General features: G+C 42.5%; 1 protein-coding gene across 8 annotated transcripts in view; it reads right to left on the bottom strand.

The window, feature by feature from the left end:
- The window catches only part of CUX1 (cut like homeobox 1), a 402,959-nt gene that overhangs the window by 312,345 nt on the left and 63,137 nt on the right, over positions 1-27,477 (bottom strand). For all 8 annotated transcript variants that reach the window (XM_073315649.1, XM_073315650.1, XM_073315641.1 and 5 more), the window contains exon 2: positions 11,488-11,598. In XM_073315649.1, coding sequence (XP_073171750.1) covers positions 11,488-11,598 — 111 coding nt within the window. The remainder of the gene's footprint in view (positions 1-11,487; positions 11,599-27,477) is intronic.

Genomic DNA, 27,477 nt, shown 5'->3' with positions numbered 1-27,477 from the left:
GGGGTCCGTTCAAAAGCATCTGGTGGTCTAGATTCAGGCCACGGTCTGCTTATTGACTACCCCTGCCTTAAGGCCTTGCAAATACATATCTTACTCTTTCATTCCTATCTTTTTATTCCTTAACAGGAAACAGTAAAGTTTTAAAGTGATAAGAGAGACCCACAAGATTCAAAAAATACTCCATGACTAATAATATTCAAACCCTCTACTAAACTTACATATCTATAGAAGTTTTTAACTCTGGTGGAAAAGGGAAGAGAGATTTAAAGCAAGCGTCTTTCTCCCTCTTCTCCCTTTCCTCATGTATTTAAAAAAAAATTAAAAGATTTTTGTTTTAGTTCAGTTTGACCATCTGACTGTGGAGACTGGGTAACTCAACTAAGTAATCTCGAAAAGCAACAATTTAGTAATTTTTATTTTTAATTTTAAAATATTTTGAATCCTTGACACGTAGCTGTGCAAAGATTTTTAAAAAACAAATTCCATATGATGCTTTTTTAGACAGATCAGCTTGGTCCACAACCATATGACTAAAACAAGTTTTTCCTTCATAACAAAAAAAAAAATCATAGTACAGATTCTTCCTTCATTTACACTCACAGCATCAGCAGGACTGCACAGGTCCAAAGTAGAATTTAGGCTGCATCTGTGGCTCAATTAACAAACGCAACACTGAAATTGCAGATTTTACTCAGGTGAATAACAACCACCAACCAGGATGGTGCAGAGTTGATCAAATTAAGCAGCTTCCATTAAAACAAAAAAGAGTAAGACTAAAAAGAGCTTTTCTAAGACTTTACAAAAGCAAAAAACAACCACCAGATATATCTTATGTATTCCTAAAATCCTGACTGAATATTGCAATGTACTTTCCAAGGGCAACTACATTTCCACCCACAGAATTTCCATTTATTTAGAAGAGAAATGAGGTCAGCAGGTGGCCGTGACAATCAGTGTTAAGGTGTTCTGTTCATGTGCTCATTTATTTAGTCTCCTGGCTACTTCTAATATCCTATTTCGCAAACCATTTTGAAGCTGTTTACTCTGAAAATGCACCTATGCTAGCTGTGCTCAATGGCTCCCCTGTATACTTCCATATCCCTGTGATCTGATCTTTAATCAGCTTTATAAATATACAGATGTCAATTTTGGCATTAAAAGGTAATCCTGACCTTCTAAATCTTACTGATGGAGCACATATGCAACCTGGAAACAGGTAAAGGCCACAATGAGGAATCAGTGCTTCAACTGATCCTTAGAAGAGACCAGGGATCAAAGTAAGCAAGCAAGCAGAAAGCACTAAAGAATGAGATGGTAAGCTCCTTCATACAGTAAATTCCTTTATGCCAAATCTCACACTGATTCTGCATGACTCACAAAGTCACACCACAAAACGGTATCTGACACTATTTTCAGCTGGTCTGCTCCTCATCTTTCTTTCCCTCTCGTTTTGCTACCTTTTTTGTGTCAGATAAATATAGGAACTTCGGAATGGCTAATAAAAAAAACAAGGTCTCAAGCATAATATCTTAGTTACAACAGAAATCCATATTAATAAAATCATTTTAATCTTAAATACAAACCTAGAAAAAAAAATCTCTAGTCTTCTCTTATAAATTAAATTTCTGTCAAAGACCAAATCATGCAACCTTGTGGTCCACGAATATAGCTATCCAAACCACTACCACCAAAGCTAACTTTCATTGTCAAGTAGAATAAAGATCCCAATAAACTACAAAAAGGTTTTTACAGATGTCCAATGGTAATTTGAACTGACATTTTTTCTGATTTTAAATTATCCAAATTTACCCCATTCAGAAAGTAAATCAATCCAAGACTATCTATCGAAGGCCCCATGGTCTTACCTCATAATGCTCTAAATAAAGCAAACCCCACCTCCCAAATAAAAGGAATTAAGTCTCTTTTCAAATTGGAAAAATCATAGTCAGCTCTGGCCCTAAAATAGCTACTACACCTTACATTAACTTCTGTACCAATTCCCATCCCCGCTGCAGAGAATCTGATATCAACTACTAAGATGGGAGGGAAACAAAAAAAATGTGGCCTTTCATCCCAAAGGATTCTAAAATGCTTTACTATAGTTAGGACTATAGTTAGAGGATTAGCCAGCCCCAATACCAAAGTCCAGACATATCTGTGATGGAAGACAAAAGCTATTAATGGTACATAGTAATACTGTAAAATGGCTTAAGATTGATACAGTATTCTTCACGTACTAACAGAAACTGCAATGAAAACATGAAATTCCCTACTCTGAAATGCCACCCTGCTTTGATCCAACAAAATCTGGATTTGCTAATCTTCTGGGCATAAGGCAAGGCATATTCTCTTTTCCAGGGATTTAATAAGGGTAGGTGGGGAGGCGAAGAGATGAATGGGCTGAATGAGGTTAATTTTATTGGCTCTTTTTTCTTGGGAGTCTAACATTTACTACTTATAGAAAAAGGCTTGGCTCAACTATTTATCTAGTTGTATTTTGGAATTTCTTCTATTTTTCTACATTTTTTAAACTTACTGTGAAGCACCTAGAGCACTGGATAGGGTTTTCATAAGTTAAATAAATGTAAGTAGGCAGAATGTAATTACCTAACATAGGAATTTGGACAGGAACTAGGGCAGCCTAATGACCACCATCAGGAAATCCCCTGGTGTCATGCCAAAAATTACTATTTAGTACGATTGGGACTATTTAGAAAGGATATGATTAAGAGGATATACAATACAGCTAGACAAAGAAATGAATATTAGAATAAATAGCATCTGAATTACCTTCTCTATTAATACTTAAATTGTAAACTCTTTAGGGCAGAGACTGGCTTTTGTTTTGTTTGTTTTGTATTTGTACAGCACCTAGCAAAATGCGGTCCAGGTCAATGACTGTGGCTCCTACAGACTAGAACAACATAAATAATAAAACAACACTGAACAAGGGACATTCCATGATTGTGACACTCAATGCCACAAGGTAACTTTGTGGCCAAGAACCATGTAGGGTTAAAAATACAATTAGACATTTATATAGATGAGAACATCCTTAGTTACATTACATTGGAAAAATATTTTTTCCTTAAGAGATAAACCTCTATGCTTCAGGGTATAAGCCAACCACCCACAGATGTGAGTTATGAAGAAACTTTTGCTATGGGAAGGTTATGCTTTAACTGGTAACTAAGGGGTTTCATGCACCATTCCTAGTTACATCATCTTTTCCTAAATCAATGGGTACTGACCACTGTCTGATACATGGATTAGAATCAGACCAGTGATCTGATCGGGCATGACAATTCATATGATTTTGCATATAATAATTTATATATTTCAGCTCTATGATTAGATAGCCAAACCTCTGAACCTTCGACCTCCTTAGCTGTTGCTCACAACGGAATACAAATAAGTAGTGGTTGACAACTCCCTAGTTGCATCCATGGAATGCAGACATAATATAGTGAAAATATATTACCTTTCTATCAGAGTTGATAATTTACATGGTACATAAAAGGAAGATACAATAGGGTATCTGGTACATCTTTTAAAGCTTCACCTAGATTCTCCTCCCCGTCTACTCTCCTGAAATAGAAGTGTTAGTATGCTAAGTTTCACTGACAGTTTAGCAGAACGGGCCCTCTGCCACAGGGCTCTTCTAAACACTAGATTACTTACAACAGACTTTGAGGAGAGTTTAAGGGCATCTTGGACAGCATTGGGCAGGGAGCTGGGCGGCAAGTGACACCTACTAATCTGTGGTGAGGGAAAGGGATCATGTAATGCACAATGCCACTGCAGCATTGACTGTGCTGCATACTTAATCGGAAGGAGACAGAAAGCTGAACTCAAACAATCTCAGTTGGGAAGGGTAGATTTATTTGCAGATCAGGCAAACCTTGTTCATCTTGGAAGATATTCTGTACATAAGCTGCTTTTTAAAAAAAAACCTGTTATCGACAACAATATATTTGGAGTTTCGGCTACCAAGAAAGATTAAAGAGGGAATTCCAAGCAAACAGTCCCTGTACTTCCCTGGTGTATGTCTCAGGGATGGTTTCACTGCCTTGGATAGGTTTTTTAACAGGGACTCAAAATTGCAGTTTTGGCTAAAAGCCTGCCCAAATAATTATCTTCCCCTTCTAGTTGTCTCCCAACCTCCAAAGGCTTTGGTTCCTCAAGATTTATCCAAGGACTATTCTTCCTACTCAGAATGCTATGCTCTGGAGAGACTAAAATGTCCTTTTCCTGTGTTTTTTCTGTCAGATATCTATTTCCTAAGGCTGACTACAATTTCTCTCAAAGAGCCAAGGTTATTGCACAGGGTGAGTAACCTCTTCTTCGAGTAGCATCCCTACGGGTGCGCCACTCTTAGTGAATCCCAAGCAGTGTCCATCACAGAAGAGAGAAGTAGTTACCCACCTTGTGCAGTTAAAGATGGTTCTTCAAGATTTGTCCCCCATGGGTGCTCCACTGTAGGTGTGTCTCCGTCTCTGCACTGCTGATCAAAGGACTTTGGTAGCAGTGTAAGTTGGGCCTGCACGTGCACTGTCTTACCTTGTGCTGTCCACAAGGCTAGCCAGAGCATGCGGGCTAACTGTCCTCAGTTCCTTCTCTACCACAGGGTCATAACAAGAACTCTGAAGTAGAGGGGAGGACAGTGGGTTTTGGAGCATCCATAGGGACACACATCTTGAAGAACCACTGTTACTGAACAAGGTAACAACTTCTTCGAGTAGTGTCCCTATGGGTGCTCCACTTCAGGTGACTCAGAGCAGTTTCCCTTTTAGAGGTTTGGGACTTCGGAGTCGCATCAGTTACAGATGACAGTACTGTTGAGCCAAAGATGTCCCATCCCCATCCTGGAGTAGTAGCATGGACACTTCTTGTTCTGGTAAGTGGTGAACAGGTCTAAGGACGGTGTTCCCCATCATGTGAAGAGGTCATGGAGTACTGACAGCTGCATCTCCCACTCGTGATCATGCAGGAATTTGCGACTGAGGCTGTCCACTATCGAGCTCTGAACGCCCGGGAGGTAGGCCGCAGACAAAATGACGTTATGAGAGATGCACCAGTTCCATAATGACAGGTTTCAGAGTAACAGCCGTGTTAGTCTGTATTCACAAAAAGAAAAGGAGTACTTGTGGCACCTTAGAGACTAACCCATTTATTTGAGCATAAGCTTTCAGTGAGCTGTAGCTCACGAAAGCTTATGCTCAAATAAATTGGTTAGTCTCTAAGGTGCCACAAGTACTCCTTTTCTTTTTACCAGTTCCATAGTTTCATTGCCTCCACTGCCCCCTCCCCAATGGCTGATGCAGTACATGCAGGCTATGCTGTCTGTTCGGATCTTTGTACGTGATCCTGCTATCAGCAGGAGGAAATGGGCGCAGGCGTTTCTGACCGCTCTGAGTTTGAGGAGATTGATGTGTAGAGATATCCCTATAGGTGACAATTTGCCTTGCATCAGGAGGATGTTTAAATGCACGCCAGTCAGTATTAGAGATCTGGCGGTGGTAAGGAGCAAGGATGGTGATATCTGTGAGAAGGGGATTCCTTTGCATGCACTGGTTGGGTCCTTTTCCAGTCTAAGCAGTTTTCATCCCGGTAGGTAGTGACAGGGGTTTGTCCAACCTGTCCCTGTGCGGTTTGTAAACCTAACTGAACCATAGTTGGAGCCATCACATGTGGAGTCTGGCGTGTGGTATCACTGCCATGCGTGCCACCATATGCCCCAATAGTTGAGAGCAGAGTCTGGCTGGTATTTGGGCAATGCGTTGAGCTGTGTCTATGAGCGAGACCAGGAATAGGAAACTGTAGTGAGGTAGGAAGGCTTTGGCCTGTAAAGCGTCTAGGTCGGCCCCTATGAATTCTAGGTGTTGCACTGGTGTAAGGGTTGACTTCTGGATGTTGATCTGTAAGCCCAGTTCTGTAAACAAGTGTATCATAGTGTCGATGGCTCTACGAGCCTCTTGGAGCGATCAGGCTCTGAGGAGACTGACTATCCATACCTGGATGGATATTATCCCTTGCAAGCATAAATGAGCAGCTACCACGGAGAGAACTTTGGAAAATACTTTCAGGGCTGATGAGAGTCCAAAGGGAAGGACTCTGTATTGGTAATGGTAATGTCCCAGAGTGAATCTGAGAAATCGACCGTGAGCTGGTAGGATCGAAATGTGAAAGTAGGTGTCCTGTAGGTTGAGGGCCAAAAAACAGTCTCCCTGTTCCAGTGATGGAATGATCATCTAGAAGGTGACCATCTTGAACTTCTGAGCTTTGACAAACTTGTTGAGAGCTCTGAGACCCAGTATGGGTCTCCAAACTCCCTTTCTTTTGGTTATTAGGAAGTAACAAGAGTAGAATCCTTTGCCTCATAGATGATGAAGTACTGGTTGTATGGCTCCTAATTGGAGGAGCTGATCTATCTCATGAGAGTCCACTACGACAGGAGAAGGGTCCCTGAAGAGGAGTAGGGACAGGTATTGTGGAGGGGGTAGAGAAATGAAGTGGATGGAGTAGCCAGATTGGATGAGCTTTAAGACCCATCTGTCCAACATTATGCGTTCCCAGGCACTGCAGAACCCTGCCAAACGGTGATCAAATGGGTGCATAATCACAGTCAGTCAGTTGCAGGGAGTGGTCTTGCAGTTCCTCAATCTGCCCACCAAATGAGGTGCTTACAGGCAGGGGGCTGGGTCAAACATTGTGGCTCCCCAATGGCTTGCGCTTCAGGTATTTCTCCTTTTTTCTTTGCAGCTCATAATGGTGCTATGATGGGAATTGAGTTGCATACAGCCTGTATTGGGACTGCAGGACTAAAGCGTTTCTTTTGTCCCGGTATACAGATTCCCAGCGACCTGAGGGTGGCCCTGGAATCCTTCAAGGTATGGAGGGAGGCATCTATCTTCTCAGCAAAGAGCTTTTAACCCTTGAACAGGAGGTCTTCTACTGTGGTCTGCACCTACTTTGGGAATCCCAACAAGTGGAGCCATGACTCTCGCCTCATCACTACAGCTGTAGAGATGGATCTAGCTCTCGTGTCAGCAGTGTCGGGGATTGATGGTAGCAATATTTTTGCCATTAGTTGTCCCTCCTGAATGATGACAGTTTATCAATAAAGTCATTCAGCTTATTGCAGTTTGTGTAATTGTATTTTGCCATGAACGCCTGATAGCTGACAATGTGGAATTGTAAGGTTGCCGAGGAATATGCCTTCCTGCCAAAGAGATCTAGGCGCTTCCAACCCCCCCATCCCAATCAAAGGGCCTTGCCCTGGAATGGTGTTGTCACAGGATTTCACGGCATCCACCACAATGGAATTGGGTGATGGGTTGGAGAAAAGGAACTCTGATTCCTTTGTGGGGACATAATATTGCTTCTCCTCACACTTGCGTATTGGGGCAACAGATGACAAGGTTTGCCACACTGTTTTAGCCAGGTCTAAGATGGCTTCATTAACTGGAAGGGTGATCTTCAAGGACGATAAAGAGTAGAGGATATCAAGGAGCTGCTGGTGTGTGTCCCTGACCTCCCTCCAGTGGTATGTGGAGGGTATCCGCTACTCTTTTCACCAGCTCCTCGATAAATCAGAAGTTATCTGCCATGGACGGTGGTGAAGGTATATCTGCTTTGTCTAGGGTGAAGCCGCTGGACGAAGCTTGAAGCTCGCAAAGCAGGTAGTTTTGCCACCCCAGGGTCCCAGTATGGCCATTGTGGTGGCATAGGGCCTGGTAGAGATGCTCATGGGTGGCACTCCCGCACCCTCTCCTATGGAGCTTGGGAGGAGTACTGTGAGATCTCAATCTGGCTCACTATCTGACCCCTCAACTTGACAGTGGAGAGGCATGGCATGATTGCAGGAATATCCCCTGTGCCCAGCAAAGGCTCAGTGCCGTGATGTCGGTACCAAGGGGTTGAGACTCGGGTGCCTCCGTCATGCAGTGGTCCCTTAATCAGTGGAATTCCTCCAGTACTGATTGTTCCTGTGGCGGTGCTGGGGGAGGTGGAGACCTCATCTGTGCCGGGTGGGCTACTGTCACTGGTGGTACCGAGGTGGGTGGGAGAAGAGGAATTCAGAGTCCTTGGTAGGGATACCCTCTTACAAGTGGGTTTCACTGTAGAGAGGGTTTGCCAGATGGCCCCAGTGGATTCCAACAGAGCCTCATTAATAGGGAGGGCAATTCTAGATGGTACGTCAGAGTGCAGAATCTCCAAGAGCTTGTGTTGGGGTTCTCTGATCTCCTCTAGGGGTATCTTCAGAGAGACTGCCACCTGCTTAATGAAGTCCTGGAACTGTCAAAAATCATCAGCCACCAATGGTGAGGGAAAAATCAAGGCTTCATCTGGTGAAGAGGACAAGGTGGTAGTTTGAGGCATTGCTTCTTTGTCCACCCTGGTATCCTGCTACTCAAATGTTTCCTCCTGTTGCTGGTGGGGGGAGAGAAGCTATCCCTATAGGATAGGGTCTGGGCCCTAGAGAATTACCAGCAATAGACTGCCCAGAGATCCCAATATGGCCATTTAGAATCATAGAATATCAGGGTTGGAAGAGATCTCAGGAGGTCATCTAGTCCAACCCCCTGCTCAAAGCAGGGCCAACACTAACTAAATCATCCCAGCCAGGCCCATACATATGATGGGATGGAATCCAGGGTTACTCTCACCAGGATTGATAAGGTCCTGGAGCATCTTCCCTGTCCATTTGGGAGACAGTTAGTGTAAGGTATAATTGGAGAACCTTGCACTGAAATGGAAGCAGCACAGGGGAAATCATCAACAACATCCTCCTCTTCTTCAAATGAAGGAGCTCCCAGAGGAAAGGGTGGGTGGAGAGTGTGACGGTACTGGGGATGCAAAAGGATCCCGCTACCAAGAGGTTCTCTATACAGAAATATGCTTGGTACCGGTCAGCAATGGAGACTCTGGATCAGAAGCCATCACCAAGTCTCTCTGGTATCTGAAGTCCTGCAGTACCAACAGATGTTTTAGTACCCGAGTGTTTGTCCTTCTCAGATTATACCAGAGGCATAAGGCACTTCAAGGCTGCAACAATGAGGCTGGAGGCTTACGTGGTACCGTGACACTTGGTCAGAGCATTGAGAGAGGAGTTAGAGTTGATGGTACTGATCTTCTATGTTTGGTGCCATCCCTAGACAATGATGCAGGGTCTTCCTAGAGCCCTGTTTTCTCACATCCCCTGTACCGAATGAGTGTTTCCCCTCTATTGTACCAAGCCTCGAAGACCTCTGAGGAGACTGGAGACCAAGGTCTTTTTGAGGGAGAAGCCCCAAGAAGGAACTAGATCTGGTTTTCTGAGGGGATTTGAAGGAAGGCTCTGAGGATTTCTATTTCTTAGGAAAATGTTGCACTGAGGTGGAAGTGGGGGTAGAAATTCCTGAAGACTGATGGCCAGGAGGGTCCCAACCTGGTTCCAAAGGAGATCGGGGGAACGCTCCATCATGAGGAGTTGAAGTTTGAGTTTTTGGTTCTTCTGGACCCTAGATTTCAGGGCTAGACAGAAGTTTCACTTCTTGCCTACCTCGGCAAATACGGAGCTTCTCCTTACATTACCTAGCTGGTTTATTAGTTGTAGTTAGTTTAGTGTGTGCGTGTGTGTTTGTTTGGGGGACAAAAAAAAAACTTCTTTGGTAATAGAAACTTGTTCCATTCCCTGCAGGGAAATTCTCCCTGTGAGGGGCATGCCCAATTCACTTGGGTTTAAATGCTGTCTCTCATGTAAAGAGGCCATCCCAGTCAGCGATGGATACTGCAAGTGCGTTAGCTACCTGGGCGAATCCCAAGTGCTATGGAGGTGGACATGCTATCTCTGTCTCAGGCCCAGGCAATTGAGAAGCAACTGAGGGCGAAACCAAATGGACACTCCTAATAAAAATCTATGATCAAGGGTGTGTGGTGTGCGCGCGCACACCCCCCCGCCCCCCAAGTGGGATACCCATAGGGACCCTACCTAAAGAAAAATTACTTCTATACCAACAATCAGCTGAGGAAGCACAGGTTGGCTCTGTCACGTCTGAGATACTTCCTCTGTCTCTAAAAGCACTAATTGCATAAGTTACCTTTATCTCTTTTTTTAACCCGCTTTATTTTTTAATTCTGACAAAGAAAGCAGAGTTTGATGAAGTAGACTATGAAATTCCTGTTCGGAAGCAGAGAAGACTGAAAAGGAGACATCATAGCAATAGAGGAAAGAGAGAAAAGGAACACGAAGAAATCTATACAAGCTCACAGAAGAATATGATCTGGCAGTGACAAAGAGAGATGAACCCAAGCTGTAAAAGTTGGAACAGATCCAAGCTTCCCCAAATATTGAGGATGATCTAAATCATTGTATTGGATCTAATCCATCTCTATTTCTGAAGACAAGGAGAACATTAGTGAACAAAAGGCTGCAGTATTGTGTTTTTATTAAAAAAATTATTTATTAAAAAAATTTTAAATTCTGCCTCTATATGATTTACATATTAAAAACTATTCACTTACCTGTATGTCTTGCTTATCTACTGCAGAAGCAAGCCACAGACTTGAAAAAAGGAGTGGGAAAACAATGCCTCTATAAGAATGCCGGGCTTTCCTCTGAGTATGAGCAGCCAGACAATCTACTAAAAGTTTACTGAGACACCTTGCTTCTGCTTGATAAAAATACAGTTGTCAGTGTGTGAAGTAATTTGCCAGGGACAGTTCTCCAAATAAGCCAACAAACCGACAAATGCAGAAAGTCATTTTTGCATTCTGGGGAATTTGAGGTTTTATTCTTCATAGCAAGGTGAGAAAAACATAAAATTCGCAGAATGCACATATAAATCCTCCATCAACTTCCAGACACTTTACTTATTTGAGAAATCAGCCTTTGAAAAGATGTTCATCCCCTCTGCCTCACACCTTCTCCTGTACCCTCCATGACTCAGACTTCTCCCCCTCCATAGCTTTGCCTGCTTCTGCCCACTAATGTATTACTTTCTTTTGCCCCAATGCTGAGCATTGGCCTGGATCCGTTCCCATTGAAGTCAATGATAAAACTTCATTTGACTTCAGTGGAAACAGATGGGCCAATGCAGAGCACAGCTTGATTTATATTTAAGGAGTTAAAAGGCCAGGGTCTACATGCATGTAGAGTGATAAAGTTTGGATTACCACAGAAAAAAAGATTTTTGCAATGTCTCTGAGTTTTAGATTATGAAATGTAAACAAGTCGTTTATGTTAAGTACCGTGTTCAAGTTTAGATCCCAAAACATTCAATTCATATTTCAACAATCATAGAACACTTAAGCAGTCTTAACAAAGAGTCCTCATATATATATCAGTAACAATTAAGGTGGCGAATTAAGCAACACACTAAAGAAAATCCTTGAATCACATTCATCCAATCTAGTTTTTTTATATTATATATCTACTTACAAGTACTTGTAAAAATATATTACATCAAGAAAGTCAAATGACTGTGAAGTAGCTTTTCACATTACCTCTGGAGTGTTTTTCTTGAACTCACGACTTTGCTCAATAAGCTTTTTTCTAGACTGCTCGCTTTCATCTTGTCGGTTAGCCAATACCGTTGCTGTCGCATCAAGCTCTCTCTGTCAAGAAAAGGAACAGCGAGATTGTAATTGCTCTTAGTTGAAGAGAAGGTCATTTACTCCAGATAAATAAAAATATAAGCCTTTATACCGACTCCTCAAGAATTTCCAGAACAAAGATACCAACCTCCAGAAATTACTTCCCTTGAATGTAATTAAACACTAAGTGCTATAGAATTTAAATTCAGTCCTGAAACCAAAAATGACTGTTGTTTGCACGTGGGAAAATCAAATAGATATTTTCTCAAACACATTTAGGGTTATATAATAGTAAGGTAATATAGTAAGATACCAGAAGCAAAACTAATGCAACATATACCTCACAATAATCCCCAAATCAAACTAATGTAGTATGTCTACTCAGGACCATCGCTACCCATACACAAAGTATGCAGCTGCGTAGGGTACCAGGAAATTTGGGGCATCAAATTTCCTGCTGCCCTGCTCAGCTGTGTGCTGCTACAGCCCCTGCCCCACCTCTTCCCCATGGCCCCCGCCCCAGTCCTGCCCCCATCCCGTCCCTGTTCTGCCCCTTCCCCAAAGCCCCTGCCCTGCTCTGCCCCCATCCCACCCCTACTCTGCCCCTTCCCCAAAGCCCCTGCCCTGCTCTGCCTCTGCCCCCACCCCCACAAGGACCGCAGCAGGACCGGGCCTGCACTCACCGGCAGTGGTAAGTGCAGTGATGCATCCCCTGCCGCGCCACTGTTGAGTGCTGGAGTGCGGTTCCCTCCCCCTACCCCCCAAGCCAGCCTCCCCCTGCCCCCTGTGGAGGCCTGGGGACCCACACACACCCCCTACAGGGGGGGGAGGCTGCATAGGGCTCCAGAATAGCTAGAGACAGTCCTGTGTCTACTTCAAGTCCAAGTCCGTTCCATTTTTAAATGGCTTACATCACCTGTTTCGTTTGCTGACTTTGGAAGCACTCTCTGTCTTAGTTATTCTGAGTGAAAAAGCTATGTCTGAATAACTGAAGTACAAGTTCTTCCTCAACGTCAACCGATGATGGCTTTACTTCAAAGTTATTTTTAAAATCACAAACTGCTCACTGGGATCATTATTTTCTTCTCCATACAAAATTTTTAAAATTAGGGGACATCCCTCAATAAGAGACTTCTTTCTGTTCTAAAGATTAAATGATCTTTTCCACAGTCTCTGCTTCATATTGGAACTTGTCCCCCTGACGTTATCAATAACTGTAGTTATCCCTTTGCTGATTGTTTTGTCACCAGAACAACACACAATATCCTTCATCTGTCGTCATACTTTATGAATGCCAGAATAACTTCCACCAATTTATTGTAAGCAGAACTACCAATACAGCCGTAACATTACTGCCAAGCTTTGCCCAAATGATTTCAACATACTATCCACCATCACATCTTTCTTCTGTACTCAACACCATACTTCAAATTAAACCATGCTGCATTGCATGGGTCACTTATCAGCATATAAGCCAACACTATTCAAATCATTCTGCATCACTCTGCTTGCTTTTGCAATATTTAAATGTTATATTTAGAATATTAACTTTCCCACTCAGATACGTGCAACATTTTCACTTAAGTCAACAGGCGCTATATCCATACATTTATGGAGAGAATTTGGCACTATATTTTCTTTACTTTTAATTGATTTTCTTTCATTTTGACTTGCTAAAGTGAGGCATAATGCAGACAGGTTCTGGACCATCTTCTCCGCATAACTCTGCCAATAAACCTTGGTCCTGGCCTAAAGAACCCCTGCTATTCTCCAGGGCAGAAATTGCCAATCCTATGAAACTGAATGAAAGATTTAGATATAAACAAATATCAATTAAAAAAAATCAGATTGACACAACCAGATGAAAAATATAAGGCCAAGATTTTAGCTCTTGAGCCTCTTTCTAGGCATTCTGTGAAAGAAATCTGCATTAAAATTATTGGTGTTCTCATGTGTAAATCCTGCCACTTTTCTGTTACTTCTAGGCTCAAACTAATTTAACAAATCTGAAGCATATGCACATATTTTACATGATTCTGTAAGTTCAACGGGGTTGGGGGGAGAAGAGGACAGGGTCTGAGGTTTTTCTGTTGCAGCACCCAACTCAGAAGGATGTGTTTTTTTCTTAATTTTCACTTCCTCACAAAGAGATATCTTAAGTTTCTTACTATTACATATAGACCATAGTTAATTTAATCCTAAAAAATATGATATATCTGAACTAGGAACCATCCTGGAGATAGTGATCCAAATATCCACATAACACTTTAAAAAAAAAAAAAAAAAAAAAACCAAACAACCACCATTGCTCAATATTTCTGACTTTAAGGAAAATGTTAAGGCTATATGTCCAACAGATTTTGGTTTGAAATTCTATAATATACAGTATATGAAATCTATTGCAGAAAAGTGGAAAATACTTAACAGTTGGATAAGCCACATTTGAAATTCATCCCAGTTAAATTTTATGCAAGACAAAAGAGCAACAGAAACCAATGTGGTTAGACTTTACAATAAAGAGCAATAAGGGCTCAACAGAAGGCTTTTCAAAAATATAAATAAAATCTGGTAAGGACAACGATTTGGAAATCTATATTTTAGAAATAAGCAGAAGTTAAAAGCAAGAAGAAAAACTGATGACATTGGAGAGAATTGCAGTAGATAAAATATCAAGCAAATGCTGTCTACTAAGTAGTATTAGTAATAAATTAGAAAAAGAATAGAGAAGTAGCAGATTTGTCAATACAGTTTTTTGCTTCCAATTTTAGAGAAGAGGAACAAAGTGACGAACTGCTTCAGACAAAGATCTTATTTTGCACTATGAGAGTAGAGGAGTTAGACAGTAGCTTAGACGCTCCTTCTGGCCTGTTTGCTTTCTGCCAGTCTACTGGTATAAAGCAGATTTTAAGGCAGCTGATCCAGCCTCTTGAGAATTTCCTCTGCACAGAGGAATCCCTTGGTGGTGAGAAACCAGTTCCCATGCTATGCCACCCTTCAACATACAGGGCATGCCCAGGAAAAAAGGAGAATGGCAGAGATGAGAGACTATGTATCAATACTCCCAAGCTGCTGAAATGACAGCTTGACACAGTGGACAGAAAGTGTAATGTCCTGGTCCAGTGTCTATGAGTAACAACAGAAAGCGCTATGAATAGTTTAAGGAAAAGGAGTACTTGCGGCACCTTAGAGACTAACCAATTTATTTGAGCATGAGCTTTCGTGAGCTACAGCTCACTTCATCGGATGCATACTGTGGAAAATACAGAAGATGTTTTTATACACACAGACCATGAAAAAATGGGTGTTTATCACTACAAAAGGTTTTCTCTCCCCCCACCCCACTCTCCTGCTGGTAATAGCTTATCTAAAGTGATCACTCTCCTTACAATGTGTATGATAATCAAGGTGGGCCATTTCCAGCACAAAACCAGGGTTTAACAAGAACGTCTGAGGAACTGGGGGGGAGAAGAGGGGAATAAACAAGGGGAAATAGGTTACTTTTTATAATGAATCAACCATTCCCAGTCTCTGTTCAAGCCTAAGTTAATTGTATCCAATTTGCAAATTAATTCCAATTCAGCAGTCTCTCGTTGGAGTCTATTTTCGAAGTTTTTTTGTTGAAGGATAGTCACTTTGAGATCAGAGGTCGAGTGACCAGAGAGATTGAAGTGTTCTCCAACTGGTTTATGAATGTTATAATTCTTGACATCTGATTTGTGTCCATTTATTCTTTTACGTAGAGACTGTCCAGTTTGCCCAATGTACATGGCAGAGGGGCATTGCTGGCACATGATGGCATATATCACATTGGTAGATGTGCAGGTGAACGAGCTTCTGATAGTGTGGCTGATGTTATTAGGCCCTGTGATGGTGTCCCCTGAATAGATATGTGGAATAGATACATACACATTGTAAGGAGAGTGATCACTTTAGATTAGCTATTACCAGCAGGAGAGTGGGGTGGGGGGAGAGAAAACCTTTTGTAGTGATAAAACACCCATTTTTTCATGGTCTGTGTGTATAAAAACATCCTCTGTATTTTCCACAGTATGCATCCGATGAAGTGAGCTGTAGCTCACGAAAGCTTATGCTCAAATAAATTGGTTAGTCTCTAAGGTGCCACAAGTCCTCCTTTTCTTTCTGTGAACACAGACTAACACGGCTGTTACTCTGAAACCTGTCATGAATAGTTTAGACACTCATACAATCAAAGTATCCAGTCCTCTAGCTAAAAAAGTTGTAGAAGAATAGAAATTAATGAAATCTTAAAGAGACATTGTCAAGGTTGGCAAGCCCGAAACTTGAACCATCTTAATTTGTTCTTCATTTCTTGATCATAACTATTTAGACATCAGGGCTGCAAAGTCCATTTTTTGGAAAAACTAGTTGTGCGCTAGGTGCAACAATACAATAATTACGGAAGATTTTCCCACATTTGTGGCATACACAGGAATGTCTCAGGAGAGGCTGGGTTTATTGCAAAATTCAATACTATACACTGAATTATTCTTGTAAGAGACTGATACCACATGGATAAACTTATGATCCCAAAACCTTCTGGGTAAGACAAATTTGTGGCCCACCAGCCACAATAGGTTCTAAGTAACCAATAAAAGGAGATTTAAGATTACAAAGAGAAAAATATTGGAGGTTCCATTAAAATTACAGGATGCCAATCTCTCAGACCAAATATTCTTTTGTTGTCTAACAATTCCCCACAACTTTGAAGCCTAAAATTGTCAAGATTAATAGCAACAGAAACCAAACCATAAAGGTGTTATACTGGGGACAAGTCTGTGCAGGGGATTCAGAGCCCATCACCTCCAGGTTCACTAATTCAAATCTGGCTACTAAACTTTTAGTCAAGGGTATCCAAAATGTAGCACTGTTCAACGGCCTATGCAAAATGAGTTGGAGTCTCAGGACACTTTTTCATTCGAGAAACGAGGTCAGAGACATGGAGCTAAACTAATTCCACCCCATGGTTGGTCACACCAAGTTAGGGCAGATTGGAGAGGTAATATGGGGTGTTTTCTATTACCCATTCTACACTTGTTTTGTGGTTAGCTAAATGACCATCCTCTCCAGAGCTGTCCATGAACCTTTCACCAACATTACATTCACTTTTGAAATGGAGGAACACAAGGAAAAGAAAGCATTATACTCTTAAATGTAAGCCTTGTTAAAAAGGAATCCTCAAATACCAACATCAAATATTTCTTTTATGCTCTATCAGAAATACATCACACAAACTACACAAGGTTAATTTGGTATTCACTGTAACATTAAACAAATTCATGATGAATTTGTTTGGTATTAATGTGACAATTCTGAAGTTCCACTAGAATATCATTGTATTAGGCTTTAATATTTTTTCCTTTAAATTTTTATTTAACATGTTAAAAACAGAGAAAACAACGGTATATTCCCTTGGTACTCAAAGCGTGCCGGCCAGTTGCAGCCCTCACTGACCCGCTAGAACACTGAGCAGATCATACACACTCATTGGCACGCGTGCAAACAAAATCCCCTTTTGTAATAAAGGACTGCAACCAGTATTTCTAGCTCCCTGCCCAGAAGCACTATGTGCGAGCACCTGACTGCTCTGTCTGGGAAGAGAGTTCTCAGAAAGGGAACGCTACCTATGTATTCAGAACACTGCAAGAGGACTCTCCAGTCCACCCACAGTTAAACATTTCCAGAGAAGGGTGAAAGAAGCTGAGAACTTCAAGCAGAGAAGACTGTGCATTACCAAGAATCTCCAATCTGCTTCTCTCCCAGCTCCTTCCCTTCCCCCTAGTAGTGAGTGAAACAGGAGGGTGGAAGGGAGAAGTTATAGGAAAGAATCTATGGTGAGAATGTGCATAGATACTAGATTTGGTGGAGACTGGAGAGAGATAACAGGTGGGTGGGGAGGATGTATGAAGAACAATTTAATTTTGGGCACTGCAGGAGAGATAAGGGAAGGAGAATCAGAACCTGCATCTCTAAAAAGAAGTCCTGAAAAGGAGTTGCACCTGATTAAGGGAAACTGAAAAAGAAAATGTTTCTTACAGCAGCTAAGATATCTACATTATATGTTTGACATGTTTCTGCAGCCTACTAACTATGCCAGCAGAAATATACTGACCGCTTGCTGATAAGATGTGGGGAGAAGAGAGAGAATAAGGTTTAAACTATGACAGTTCTCACCAGTCCTGCAACAGGAGACAAGTGTGGGGGAGTCTATTACACTGTGAAGAATAAAATATTTTAGATTAGCTAAAAAAAACTGCTTTGTATGTTTGACATGGTTCTCCAGGCATGCAGCAAAACAGTGAAGGGAAACACACAATTTGCAATTTCATCCAAAACAAAAGACATCTTGATAGAAAAAACAGTTACCTTCTCATAACTCCTGTTCTTTGAGATGTGTTGTTCATGTCCATTCCAATCAGGTGTGTGAGCGCACCACGTGCACGACACCCGAAAGATTTTTCCCCTAGCAGCATCCATAGGGTTGGCCTGGGCGCCCCCTGGCGTCGCTCCTTCATGGCACCCTATATAGGGCCCTGCTGACCCAACCCGACCTGCCCTCAGTTCCAGTTGACAGAGGGGCAGGAGGGTGGGCATTGGAATGGACATGAACAACACATCTCAAAGAACAACAGTTAAGAGAAGGTGAGTAATAGTTTTTTCTTCGAGCATTTGTTCATGTCATTCCAATCAGGTGACCCAAAGCCCAAGTTCAGGAGGTGGGGTCGGAGTCATCCACTAATTGGAGCACTGGTCTTCCAAAGGCCGCAACATCTCTGGCCTGCTGGGTGATTCCGTAGTAAAAGTGTGTACGGAGGTCCAGGTCGCTGCTCTGCCGATTTCCTGGGTGGGAACCTGGGCCAGGAATGCCATTGAGGCCTGAACCTTGACTGAGTGCGCAGTGATCAAAGGAGCAGGCACCCCTGCCAGATTCACGGATGCAGGACGTGACCACGTCAAAATCCATTAAGAGGAGAAAGGAAGACCTTTCATTCAATCCATCACTGCCACAAATAACTGTACAGACTTTCAGAACGGCTTCGTTCTCTCAATGTACAAGGCTAGCGCTCTGCAGACATCCCATGAGTGAAGCCTCCGCTCCCTGCTGCTCGAGTACGACTTAGGGTAGAATACAGGGAGGAAGATGTCCTGGCTGATGTGAAACTGGGAGACAACCTTTGGGAGAAAAGCCAACTGAGGCCTGAGCTGAACCTTGTCCTTATGGAACACAGTGTAAGGGGGCTCAGATGTTAGTGCCCTGAGCTCAGACACCCTCCTAGCTGAGGTTATCGCTACCAGAAACGCCATCTTATATGAGAGAGAGAGCAGGGAGCACGTTGCCAAAGGCTCAAATGGTGGCCCCATGAGTCTGGATAGGACCAAACTGAGGTCCGAAGCCGGGACAGGCTGTCAGACCTGTGGGTATAGCCTGTCGAGACCTTTAAGGACATGGCTGACCAACGGGTTGGCAAAGACTGAGCGTTCCTCTGCGCCTCAGTGGAAGGCAGAGATGGCAGCCAAGTGAACCCTTACGGATGACACAGACAGTCCCTGATGCTTGAGGTGGAGAAGATAGTCCAGTAGAAGTGGCACTGAGGCAAGCATCGGGGACGGAAGGTGCTGCGCCGACCAGATTGAAAATCTCTTCCACTTGGCAAGGCAGGTAGCTCTCGTGGAAGGTTTCCTGCTGCCAAGGAGAACTAGTCTTACTTGATCAGAGCAAGAAAGCTCCACTGGGTTCAGCCATGGAGCTTCCACGCTGTGAGGTGGAGTGACTAAAGGTTTGGATGTTAGAGACAGCTGTGATCCTGAGTTAGTAAGACCGGGAAGAACAGCAAGGTGACTGGAGCTTCCACCGACATTTCCAGGAAAGACGTGTTCCAGTGCTGGCAGGGCCAAGCTGGAGCTATCAATATCACTGTAACTTCTTCCCTCCGTATCTTGAGGAGCACCTTGTAAATGAGAGGGATGGGCAGGAACGTGTAGAGGAGATGGCCTCCCCATGGGAGGAGGAAAGTGTTCACAATGGAGCCTGGGCTGTGATTCAGGAAGGAGCAAAACTGCTGACACTTCCTGTGGTGTCATGTGGCAAACAGGTCCATCTGGAGAAAGCCCCACTGATGGAAGATTGAGTTCATGACGTCCAGACGAAGGGACCACTGGTGGCCGTGGAACGACCTGCTGAGATAATCCACCAACTCATTCTGTACTCCAGGAAGGTACGATGCTTGCAGGTGTATCGAGTGCTCTACACAGAAGTCCCACAGCATGAGGGCTTCCTGGCACAGGGGAGAGGAGCGTGCACCCGTTTGTTGATATAAAACATCGCCGTGGTGTTGTGTGTCATGACTGATGCACATCTCCCTGTTAGGTGGGCTCAGAAAATCTGACATGCCAGGCGTGCCGCTCTCAGCTCTCGGATATTGATGTGCAGAGCGAGAGCCGCCTGAGACCAGAGGCCGTGTGTTCTGAGGTAACCCATATGTGCCTCCCCAGCCCAAGTCTGACGCATCTGTCACTAGCGAGAGGGATGGCTGATGGGTGGTGAAGGGGACCCCACCACAGACTACCTGCGGGTCGAGCCACCACAGGATGGAGTTGAGTACCAGGTGAGGCAGAGATACAATCCTGTCCAAACTGTCCCGGGCTGGCCGATACACTGACACTAGTCATGACTGAAAAGGTTGAAGTCTGAGTATGGCATGCTGTACTACATGTGTTCAAGCAGCCATGTGTCCTAGAAGTTTCAGGCGGTTCCATGCTGTGGTGGTGGGGAACCGCCTAAGACCTCGAGTGACACTGTCAAGGGCTCAAAATCTCACTTCGGGAAGGAATGTCCTGGCCCGTGTTGAGTCCAGTGCCGTCCCTACAAATTCCATCCTCTGCACCAGGGACAACTTTGATTTCCCCTCGTTCAATAGCAGGCCCAGTTCAATGAAAGACGCTCTTATGAAGGCGACTTGCATCTCTACTTGAGCCCTGGATCGACCCTGGATCAGCCAGTCATCAAGGTACAGGAACACCTGTACCAGTCACCTGTGCAGGAACGCAGCCACAACTGCCACACACTTTAGTGAATACTCGAGGTGCTGCTGACAGGCCGAACTGTGAACTCATAGTGGGCGTTGTTCATCACAAACCTGAGGTATTTTCTGTGGGACAGAGTTATCGCTATGTGAAAGTAGGTGTCCTTCAATTCAAGGGTGGCATACCAGTCTCCTGGATCCAGTGAGGGGATGATGGAGGCCAAAGAAAACCATATGGAATTTGAGTTTCTTCACAAACGTATTGAGATCTCATAGATCTTGGATGGGCCTATTATTTGCTGACACCAAACAGGGAATTTAAACTTTAACTGCAACAAGTATTGTACTTCATACACTGCTTTTGGATGGTAAGAAAAGAATTTACGCAGTACCCAAAGCATAAAGCAAAGGGAGAATACACACAAAAGAGCAACAATGTAGCTCAATTTTACATCAATGAGACGTAGTACTCACCCTTTAAAAAAAAAAAAGCCGTTGTGGCATCTGACTCCCACGTTGACACCAGCTCAAAGAAGCCAGTGCCACAAACAGAGAGGCAACTCATCAACAGATCTAGAAACAGGAGCACAAATCCAGCAGCTCTTCCAAAGGAGCCAGTGACAGCAGCAGCAAAATACTGATAGAGATGCAGAGGAGACAGCAATGGGTCCATTAGTACTTGGGGAAAGAGCACTGTGATAGTCCCTATAGTTCCAACTGTTCCTGCTTTTGGATCGGCACCTTGGGTCCCAAACTCTCAGAGGCTGTTCTTGTGTCGGTAAGGATAAGGGAGCCAGAGGACTCAATAGGTTTGACTTACAAGCTTCTTTTCTTGTTTAGTAAAACTAGGACAGTTCACATGACCAGTTCTTAATCTGACATAGCTGTAAAATGCTAGTGAGGGTCTACGCTAGCACGGTCACCGTTGGCAGCTGGCAGTGGAGCTGCACTGGTAGTAAAATTTCAACAAAGTATTCAACATAAGCAAAGCAGGATTCATTTCCAGAGTTATTAACAAGAATTCACTTTTGTCCATCCCCACCGCCCCCCAACCCCACCTTTTACTGCAATCTGTTGCAAAAGCGGTAGAAGCTAACTTGTAAGTAACTACTTCCACATACACCTCTACCCCGATATAACACAAATTCAGATATAACATGGTAAAGCAGCGCTCGGGGGGAGGGGGGAGGAGGAGGAGGTGTGCTGCGCACTCCAGCAGATCAGCGCATCTGGCTCTGACATGTTGCTCTGAGCGGCATGTTAAGGGTGCCGGGCCGGGCCCGAGGGGTTGGATAAGGGACAGAGGGTCTTGGGAGGCAGTCAGGGGACGGGGCGGTCAGGGGATGGGGAGGGGGGTTGGATGGGTCAGAGGTTCTGAGGGGTCAGTCAGGGGGCGGGAAGTGACTATTAATAACAACAGAAATGTTCAAGGCCAAAGCAAGTTTGATGTAACGCAGTTTCACCTATTACGCAGTAAGATTTTTTGGCTCCTGAGGACTGCTTTATATCAGGGTAGAGGTGTACTGTTATTTTGCTTTGCATAGTCCTCTGATCCAATGGTTCAGGTGTGAATTAAGATTCAGCAGAGAAGCTGAGTTCAAGGTTTGTGTGTTAGGAATACACAATCAGACATAGCAACAATACAGTCTCTACTGCTTCCCCATAGCCTTTCATCTACTATCTCCATGAAGTCACCAACAGCAGTGCTCACAATCCTTTGCCATGCATGTCTAGGACAGCCTCTAGCATTCTCCCATTTTATCCTGCATTTCCTCAAATCCTTGGAACCACTGAGTTTTCATCATGCCTAGATTATACCTCTCAGAACTCCTTCTCCTTGTCAGTCTCTACTCACATCCAATTGTCACCACAACTCCACTCATAACAGATCTAATGCCACACGGCTACAGAGGCCGCAAGCCACCAGGTTCTTGTTCACCTCATTGTTGTCCCAGCATAAATGAATTAGTTTCCTTTAACTATTTAGCAATCTAGGAATCACTTGGAACATTTTGCTAAAATACTGGTTGAATTAAGTGCTCATTGCATCTATGCCTCTGCTTTTCTGCCAGCATTTCTTCAAAGAATTTTATTTTTAAATTTCTTTTTAAGGAGTTTGTCTGTACTGGAGCCCATTCATGCAGTGAAGCCAACACACACTATTCTCTCTCAGCCACACTTGACCCCCACCCCATTTTGTTTATATGCACAGCAACTAAGGTCTCTGTCATTGCATTTTATTTCACTTCATTTCAACAGAAACATATGTCCATGAAGAAATGGTAGTTTGGTTCTCATTTTCTGTAACAAGTCACATCAATTCTTCTTTTATTCTTCAAGTCCAACCTAGACCATGACAACTCCTGTGACTGTCAGGACTTATGGCTCAACTGATTTCCCACACATTAAATAACTGCCTCTTTCCCCTAAAACATGAATGTTGAAAGCCTCCACAGCAGCAGCAATATGTAGCCAACTTAACACCAGAGGTTTAAATCAAGGGGGAAAAGTCCCAACAGGAAACTTAAAGGTCCTGAAAACTATAAGATTTCACTCCCACTTTATTTAGCACTTACAAAATAAACAAAATATTTAGCAGTTCTACAGTGCTAAGACCTTTGTTTCCCTACCCCTGTTTTATATTATATATATATATATATATATATATATAAACAAACAAACAAACCGACACCCAGACAGTTTAAGTGATTTGCTCAAGGCTGCACAGCAAGTAGTAGCTAGAAACTTGGATTAGAACAAAGGAAATTCCTGATTCCTAGCCCCATACTCAATTCACCGATCCATACTACTTCTACCTAAGGACTTGCTACATGATAGCGTGTAACCAAGTAATCACACACTAGATGTGGTTAATCACTTTGAAAGAAAAAACCCCACACAATTTAAAAGTTGTCACTCTCATAGTAACTGATGGCAAATCAAATCACATCTCTTTCTGCCAAATAATAGGCAACCGTCAACCCACTGGATCGTGGCGAAGGCTGCCCTAGACCTACCATTCCCCCTTTATACCACTGACACAGAGTCCAACGAATCCAGATGCTCAGTTGTATGGTTGTATCTTCTGCCAGAGAGCAACAGATGAGAACTGCTGCAGACTGCCTAACACCTCAGTAAGGACATATTTCTGCCAGGGTGATGCCCCTTAGCCTTACTTCAAATGAGGAATACCCACAAGGCAGTGGGGGCTTGAGTTTTAAGCCTATACTTGCCTTATTCTGAAGGTTGCAACACTGGTATTTTATAGGAGCTATCCCGCCATGAGTAGCCCCAGTATATTCACACCAGGCCCTCCAGTCAGATGCAGTTTACGGTCATACCCAGAACCATGCCAAATAAAAATAAATAAAATAGGAGAATCAACAGACCCCTGAGGTCCCTTCTAACCCTGTAATTCTAAAACCAACTGCTAGGTGTCAACTAAGGTTTTGTTCAGCCAAGTTGCACAAAATAAGCTGTACAGTATCTGCCTGACATACTGATCATACTAAGCTGATCAATAGTTGACCAGTTTGAAAAGCAAGATATTATAATTAGGGCTCTGTGTCTGTCATGGAGGTAACGGATTCCATGATTTTCTGCAACCTCTGCAGCAGCTGGTGTAGTTGGCTCTTGCTTGCACCAGCCACTGTTTAGGCAGCCCCAAGCAGCTGGCCCCGGGGACCACCCAAGCATGGACCTGTGCGGTTGGCCCCAGGGACTGTCTGAGCAGTGGCCCCAGGAGCAACAGTGCGAGTTGGTGCCACTGGCCTCGATGGTCCCCAGCAGCTGGTGCCACTGGCCCCCAGCTTCCAACCCCATAGTAGCGGCTCCCCAAGAGCAGCGCCCCTCCCCACCCCCCAGCTAAGATTTAATCAAGGGTATATAGAACAAGTCATGGACAGGTCATGGGCCGTGAATTTCTGTTTATTGCCCAGGACCTGTCAATGACTTTTTGCTAAAAATACCTGTGATTAAATTAATTATGATCACAACAGCATCTATCCTAATAATTAAATTGTTCCTCTTCTAAGGGGTCACTGTGTCAGTATAGAATACAACAGAACAATGACTATAATCACTGCATATTTGATTCCACATGAGACACTTTCTCTTTTGTCCTTCTTCCTGTGAGTACAAGATGGCATCACTCAGGAAGCAGCACGGTCACATGGGCAGTGCATCGCTAATGACTGCTAGCATCATGCAATGATCACAGAAATAGGCACTGAAAAAAACAACAACAAGGCCTCTTTTGACAACTACAGATTATGAATTTTTGATCAGTGCATAACACGCATCCAAATCAGCTCAGCTGAAAGAAAATTTCAATGAATAAGAATTTAATAAGGTTTTATGCTTTTATATTTTGGAACAGTCAATCAATTTAACTGAGTTAATATACTATGCTGTCATTAGTTAGAACTTGCTCTCAGCCAGGTGGCATAGCAGCACTGCTCTCAGGTGAGTTTTATTTACATTTTATAATATTCCTTCACTAAATTCTGATAGTGTTTTATTTGCTGTTAATATCTGGAAATGTGGATTCTGGGCACCAGTGGGTTACATTAAATAATTCATAGGGCCTCAGCTCAAAGTAAAACGTAACCTTCAAGGCATGGGTTAAATTTAAAAAAAAAAAATGTTCAAGCCTTTAAATGATGTAACAGAACTTAGCTAAAAGTATTTAGTTACTCCTCTTCTCCAACCTAAGCTTTACTAATAAATGAGGTAAAACCATGCTGTGAGCAAAACCCATACTACAACACAGACCAGGATTTATAACTCACTATGCATTTTGCTACGAGTAAGTCAATACACACAAACACAGAATCTTGTTTCAGTCACAATTCCGAGTGTTCAGAACTTCTGAAAAATATCCATATGTATTTCTTTAAATTAAAAGCTCATTTGCAGACATTAATGTATGTAATTTCGAAAACATTAATGCAAATCCATAGCACATTAAACTCCCAACTGGAACACCCAAATTTCACAATTAACTTGCCTTGGATAAAGAAGAGAACTTCACTTCTTCTTTGGAAGACAATTATCATGGGACTGTGCATGAAGGAGAACAGCCATCTGGCCTTAAAGTTGTCATCACAACCATTACCACTGTCCACTGACATCCAAAGGAGATTATGACTAATAAAACTGCACCTATTAAAAACTTCTTTCCTGAAAATATCCTGTGCCCAACAGATAATACAAATAAGTATCTGAAAAAGAAACCTAAAAGAAATGTTTCTCTAATTACATTCCAATAAAGTAACTCCTCTGGGAGAAGAAAAAAAGACTAGGGAATTCTGAATTTGATCTGACATGTCACATTATCTTTCATTTCCCCCTACTATGCCGAAGTATTGTAGAAACATCAGAGTAGATCACAGTGTGTGGTCTTATTATATATATCACAGCACATATGGTTTGGAAGGATGGAGCTGGAGTTTTAACTTGGAATTTCCTTGTTTTTGTTAGTTTAAAAACATTAAAGATGGACTTGCACATTAGGGGAAATTTGCAAATATATCTTACTTTAAAATTTGATCAAGTTACCCTCTCTAATAATTTTAACAGATTTCCCTTGCCACTTTTACAAGTTACTAAAAGACGTGTTTAAATACTGGTTAGTCATCTCTTCTTCCTGAAATCAAGTCATATGGCTGGATTCCTGATATACCCGATATAACAGGCTGATGTCAAATGCAGGGTGATGAGTTCACTGCAGGACTCTGCAGAGTAAACTGGATAGTGAGCTTGTATTCACAAACACAAATATCTACAACAACAGTGAGAGCAGAAGAAAATTACTGGCAAATTATAATCGCTCTTCATATAAATAGTTTAAGCTGGAGGGGTTTTTTGGCAGGGTGTTTTCAGAGAGGGTCCTTGACTCTGAAATTTGCTTCCTCCTTTGGACTGATAGAGCCAGAGTTTGTTGACTTTGGGGGCATGCTGCAAGGCTTAGACAGACATTTTCCCAGGCTTGGAAAAGGGGGATGATTGTTGATATCAATCCAGTTTGTATTTATTTTTGTAACATTGTTTGTATGTTAAATTATTTAGAAATTAAAATAACTATAGAAATAACTATGATATAAACAAGCAAGCATTTTCCTTATTCAGGTTTTAGCCTACTTAAAGTCTCTCTTAAAACAAAAAGCCTCTCTTAGACCTATTCGTGTTCATATCCAAACCCGTAAGAATGAACAAGTTATATGACAATATGTTCCTTTGGAACATTAACAATATATGCCTACCAATACTGGGTGTTATGAATTTTATACAAATGGTCAGATTTTGAAACCTTTGGGAGATTTTTGCAGTCCTCTAAGCACCAGTTTATATTGACCTAAAACTGAAATACATCTGTTGGAATATAGAGTGCAGTTTCTAATTAAGTGTTCCCAAAAACAATGTGGATATTTTGTTTAGCTCATTTTGTGTGACATGAAACAGAAAAAAGTTTAGTACATGTGCATTCACACAGAGACAAGCCCTATGGTCACAGTGTGCATATCATTAGAGTATATTAAGAATAATAAGCAGCAAATATTATGGAGCTTTGAAAGCTAATACAGAGCCAGAGTTTGCATATTCTGTTTAGGGTTCTTAATATAGATTGACAGTTTAGCATGCAATTCACTAAACACTTGTTAATGTACATTAGCAATAATATTGATTACATAATAAGAGATTCTGATGAAGGCAATGCCCAAAGTTCTCTTAAAATTCAGGACAACTTGGCATATTAGTGTATTCATTACTGTACAGCATTTTTAACATTAAAATAAAAACATACTTTAGAATTTCTCTCACTCTACACCCTGTCCACTCTGGGAGCAGCACTGAATTA

This window comes from Lepidochelys kempii, chromosome 17 (genome assembly GCF_965140265.1).
Source record: "Lepidochelys kempii isolate rLepKem1 chromosome 17, rLepKem1.hap2, whole genome shotgun sequence".
Lineage (NCBI taxonomy): Eukaryota > Metazoa > Chordata > Testudines > Cheloniidae > Lepidochelys > Lepidochelys kempii.
This window is presented reverse-complemented; position numbering and strand designations above follow the sequence as displayed.